This window comes from Etheostoma spectabile, chromosome 6 (genome assembly GCF_008692095.1).
Source record: "Etheostoma spectabile isolate EspeVRDwgs_2016 chromosome 6, UIUC_Espe_1.0, whole genome shotgun sequence".
Lineage (NCBI taxonomy): Eukaryota > Metazoa > Chordata > Actinopteri > Perciformes > Percidae > Etheostoma > Etheostoma spectabile.
In genome coordinates, this window is record NC_045738.1 from 31,609,952 (window position 1) to 31,615,034 (window position 5,083).

The window sequence follows — 5,083 nt, forward strand, 5'->3', positions numbered from 1 at the left end:
CAGCACCGCTATTTAATTTGCTGTCATATTTTAGTATTTGCAGTAAATTTGTTCAATTTCTGTATAGGCGACAAAACTTTTGTCTTGCCAAAATTTGACCTTTGCGTCTTGTTTAAATGATAAATCTTGTTTCAGTGAAACTAATTTGTTTCAGTGCATTGAACATCATTTGGGAGGGTTTTAGCTTTTCATATGAGCTATTTCTTACACCAATTGATTAATTAAAAGTCAGGTTAACAGCAGGTGTTTCTACAAAATAGATAAGCGACAAGACTTTTGTCAGGGACTGTACATACACTTTATTCTGACACTGCCTTTCTGCTCAGACACAGTAAAGAGCGGTGTGGCAGTTATATTAATGCTGGGATCATTTATTTTAAATTTCAGCTGATCACACAGTACACAGGGGCGGTCATCGGCCTCTATAACTGTTTTTACCCTTCAGCAAACCCTTAACATACAAATATGATTGTAAATGTGTGAGTGTGATCCAAGGCGTTGCTTTAACAGAAAGAGTAGGGTTAGTCGAACACATGTAAATGTATTCCACATCTGATATGGTCAGTGACAAGTGAGTGACAAGTTTTTTTTTCTTCAGATTACAGCCATGACCGCGATGGGCTGGATGAAGATGCGATAATATCTGGTGTGTTGTTCTTAGTGTATATAAGGAGATGACTTCCTCTGCTTCAACAGGCTTTCACCGTCTCACTGAAGAAGGTAAGACCTCTGCTACAACTATTCATTCTCCAATGACTATCACTTACAGAATACTATTTCATGACTTGTAAGATCTGAGACTGGAAGTTATTCGCCTGATAAGAATTCTAACCTCAGGTTGCTGATCAAAATTGACAGAAAATCACTTTAAAATGTTTTGGGTTGCTTCTGTCTTGTGTGTGAGGTCGCTGTTTGTGATTGACCGAACCTATCGAGCTGCAGGTTGAAAACAGCAAATCAACCTCTGAGTGAATATAATAATTACTGGGTGTTAATTATAGGGTTCAGAAACCAAATGCAGACACTGAGGCAGAACAGTTAAAAGAAAAAGGCTACTGAGGCAGATGTGACAAAAAAACTATTTAATTCGACCAAATGCTTCTTTTTAAGTGACACTGTCACAGCTGCACAGCTGCAGAGTGGTTAGTTTACAACAACAAGACTTCTCTGTGTGGAGTTTGCATGTCTACCTGTGTTTGTGGGTTTTTTTTTTTCGGGGAGCCCACAGTCCAAAGTTGGTGACTGTGAACATGAGAAAGAATGGTTCATTTGGTCCTTCACCTGAAGGGAAGTTAATGTACATTACGTATAATTTTATTCCTACCTTGGGTAAGATACTGAACCCTGAATTGCTCATGTTCCATAAATGTGTGTGAATGTTACTGTCATTGGAAGTCACTTTGGATAAAAGTGTCAGCAAAGTGAAAAGTAATGTGTGTCTCATTTCTACTATGATTATTATCATCTTAACACATCAGCAGTAAATCCGCTGTCCAACTGACCTTATGTGTGTGTGTGTGAATCACGCCCAGCGTAATTACAGTAACTGTTACATGTTCTCCTCTTTTCACCATGCCAGTTGCTTTGGATGAAAGCGTCAGCTAAATGTAATGTAATGTTTATGTGTGTACTTCCAGGGTGCTAAGTAGCTCATCTCTCCAATCATCAGACCATAGAAACACTTTAGTGGTAAGTCCACTGTTGAGTGTGTGTGTGTGTGTGTGTGTGTGTGTGTGTGTGTGTGTGTGTGTGTGTGTGTGTGTGTGTGTGTCATGTCCATCATGATTCATTGTTACGTGTTCTCTTTTCACCGTGCCAGTTCTCCACTGCTGGAAAAAATGAAAAACCCAATCTTGGTTACGTTGGTCCTTCTGCTGGGGATCACACTAACAACGAGTAATAAGGATGTAAGTTGCTATCATATCGTTATTGTTCCATTTCAATCAATGCAGTTATTGTTTATATAAATTTTTATTTATTAGTTTTTCTTTGAAGTCATTTTGTTGTTTTTTTTCCAGTATTCTTGGTGCATTTTCAGCAGGAGTTTTTTCCTGCGCTTTTGACCCTTTTTTCAGCGGTTTTATTAAACATCTTTGGTGCTTTTATTGATTTTTGATACATTATTCAACATTTGTCCTTTTTTTTTCTTCTTTTTTTGTAACTTTTTCTGCATCTTTGTTGCTTTTAATCTACATTTTTGATGTTTTTCTAACAGTTCGTTATATATCTTGTTTTGTAGCTTTTGTATTCAGTCTTGATTGTAATGTAATGATTTGCACTGAATGTGAAAGACTGATAGATGCATATCTGATTTCTTCTTTTCACAGTTCCACTTTGGAGATATCGTTGCATTTGAGAGAACCTGTGGAGGAGATAAAACAGTCTACAAGCACTATGCTATATATGTGGGCCCAAGTACAGGAATAGACGTCGGCCAAGGAGACAATGACATATTTCACCTCACAGGTATGTGTAGTAAGACTACGTGCAGATAAAATTATGCACATACACATATATTTCCATGAATTAGGAGACATGCACACGTGGATGTACACATATGCAACACATGTAAAATGACATGATGTAATGGCTCCTTTCAGTTTTGAGCCATGAGTTGGTAGCCTGGAAATCTAGACCCAAATCCGAAAGATTAAGGGTCTGGCATCGAGTAATGAAAGTCGCCCATCTCGAGGGGCGGCACCAAGTGCGCAATTGAAAATCTCACTGCACGCAATTGGATAACACTACGACCAATCACAACAACTCATGGGGTGACGTAGCCAGAGCCCCATACGCTTAGCTACCAACGAAGCTAACTGGTAGATTAGACTGTCGTCATCTGTTCAGCTCGCCTCTGGCCCCGCCCACATCAGATACATTGATGTGATTGGTGCAGCTCGCCTCTGGCCCCGCCTATATCAGATACCCCGATGTGATTGGTGCAGCTCAGCTACCAGGGCATAGTTAATGAGCAGCATTACTCGATGCCAGAGTAACTTGCTGAGCAAATTCTGGATTTCCAGGGTTGTAGTATTTTCTTTTCATGCGTCGAAGTATTATCACTAAACCATTGTGTTACACATCGAAAAGTTAGAGACTGGAAGTACAACATAAAGTAAGGTACTGATAATCCCCAAACTCCTTTCTTTGAAGGCTGGTCAATAACCATTTCTGATGCAAATTAAAAAGCAGAGAAAAAAGCATTTGTGTCATGTTATATTTAATATATGTAAATGTTTATTCTCACAAACAGGTAAAAAATGCATGGTTTCTGTGCCTAAGTTTGATAAACTTGAAGATGTGGCGAAAGCGTCAAAAGTCTTAAAGGACAATTACCTCGATGATAATGGCTACAAAATACAATATGACAAAGACTTCGAGGCTCGGACAAAAAAGCGAATTGGGGACACATTTGGACAATGGAGCATCTATAGACCCTTCAACAACAACTGTGAACAATTTGCTACCCAGATCCGCTACGGGGTCCCCAGTCTTCAGCAGGTAAGACACAGATTGAACTCCCAAGTGTGTTTATGTTTTACGTTCCCATCCCTTGCATTAAGGTAACTTGTGGAGTTTGTTTTATTTGTTTTTACCACTATTAGCACTATAGAGCACTGATTAGTATACACCCCCCTATGTTAAAATACAGGGGCATAAGTATACACCCCCCTATGTTAAATATAGGGGCATAAGTATACACCCCCCTATGTTAAAATACAGGGGCATAAGTATACACCCCCCTATGTTAAATATAGGGGCATAAGTATACACCCCCCTATGTTAAAATACAGGGGCATAAGTATACACCCCCCTATGTTAAATATAGGGCATAAGTATACACCCCCCTATGTTAAAATACAGGGGGCATAAGTATACACCCCCCTATGTTAAAATACAGGGGGCATAAGTATACACCCCCCTATGTTAAAATACAGGGGGCATAAGTATACACCCCCTATGTTAAAATACAGGGGGCATAAGTATACACCCCCTATGTTAAAAATAACTTGCATCTCTTTCTTTTTCCCCAGCATGACACAATGGCTGAATCTGTTTTAAAAGGAAAGGAGTCAGCAACAAAAGTACTGGCGACCGTAGCCAAACATGCAACCATGGAGACGGAGTGTCCTTTTACTGGTGGCTAACAAGTGTCTCACCATCTAAATCTGTCTTTCAGCCTTTCTTGCTCTCTTCTTCTTTCCTCACATGACGTGAGGTCTTATTTGAAATAAAAAATAATGAGCAAGAACCATGGGTCTTTTATTGTGACATTATTATTGTCAAGAAGGACTAAACTTTGCACATAAAATAAAATGTCACCGTTGTATATTTCTGCAAACATGTTTTCTGATTTTAACCAAGGAGTTTACCCAAATAATATTGATTAGATGGTAGATTTGAGTTTTTAACCCTTGTGTTGTCCTTGGGTAAAATTTGGAGGTGTGGTCTCTCGCCAGTAGCCTATGTAAATTACCCACAAGCCACGCCCCCTTTATCCCTCCCCTCAGGCCCCTCCTCCCTACGCCAAAACAGGGACAGAAAGTTGAAACTGAAAACAGTGACATTGTAAAAACCTTGACAGCGTAAAAAAAGAAGAAAAAAACTGTCAGTGAAAAGACACGGACGTCAAGAAAAAAATGTACATTGACATTGGAAAAACCCATCATGATGCAAACAAACGTCAAAGTGAAATAACATCATAGGATTATGAGATTATTACTTTTTGATGTTTGTGTTTTATCCTCAGTTCAACAGTTTTCAGTGCCGATATTTGTTGTTTCAATGCCAAATTTTATTTTCAATACCACAGGTTACTGTCACTGTTCTAGCTCCATAGCGCGAAGGACGTCTTTATTCCCATTGGTTGCTGGTGTCACTGCCCAATGTGAGGCGAGTGCAGATTTGAGTCGTGCTTGATTCCTCACAAATACCTGATAGCGAACAAGGTAAAAGATGTATAATTTAGAAAAATTCACACAGATACTACCCTGCCAGTCGTTACATGCTAAAATTTAAAAGGAGACATCAATACAACTGTTCTTTCTTGTGAAGATCACCCAGAAACTGTTTTACACCGTTT

General features: G+C 39.1%; 1 protein-coding gene across 1 annotated transcript; it reads left to right on the forward strand.

Moving 5' to 3' along the window:
• Window positions 1-592: 592 nt before the first annotated feature.
• Window positions 593-4,252, forward strand: LOC116691606 (phospholipase A and acyltransferase 3). Its single transcript, XM_032519366.1, has 6 exons — window positions 593-720; window positions 1,638-1,689; window positions 1,820-1,907; window positions 2,328-2,466; window positions 3,254-3,501; window positions 4,035-4,252. The coding sequence occupies exons 3-6, from the start codon at window positions 1,839-1,841 to the stop codon at window positions 4,146-4,148; spliced, it is 570 nt and encodes a 189-aa protein (XP_032375257.1). The 5' UTR covers window positions 593-720; window positions 1,638-1,689; window positions 1,820-1,838; the 3' UTR covers window positions 4,149-4,252.
• The last annotated feature ends 831 nt before the right edge of the window (window positions 4,253-5,083 follow it).

What these genes read in the sequence shown, in the direction of transcription:
- LOC116691606 (XM_032519366.1), top strand. Translation starts at nt 1,839, where the DNA reads ATGAAAAACCCAATCTTGGTTACGTTGGTCCTTCTGCTGGGGATCACA. An exon ending in TAACAACGAGTAATAAGGAT is followed by an intron (nt 1,908 to 2,327) that starts GTAAGTTGCTAT and finishes TTCTTTTCACAG; the next exon opens with TTCCACTTTGGAGATATCGT. An exon ending in TGACATATTTCACCTCACAG is followed by an intron (nt 2,467 to 3,253) that starts GTATGTGTAGTA and finishes TCTCACAAACAG; the next exon opens with GTAAAAAATGCATGGTTTCT.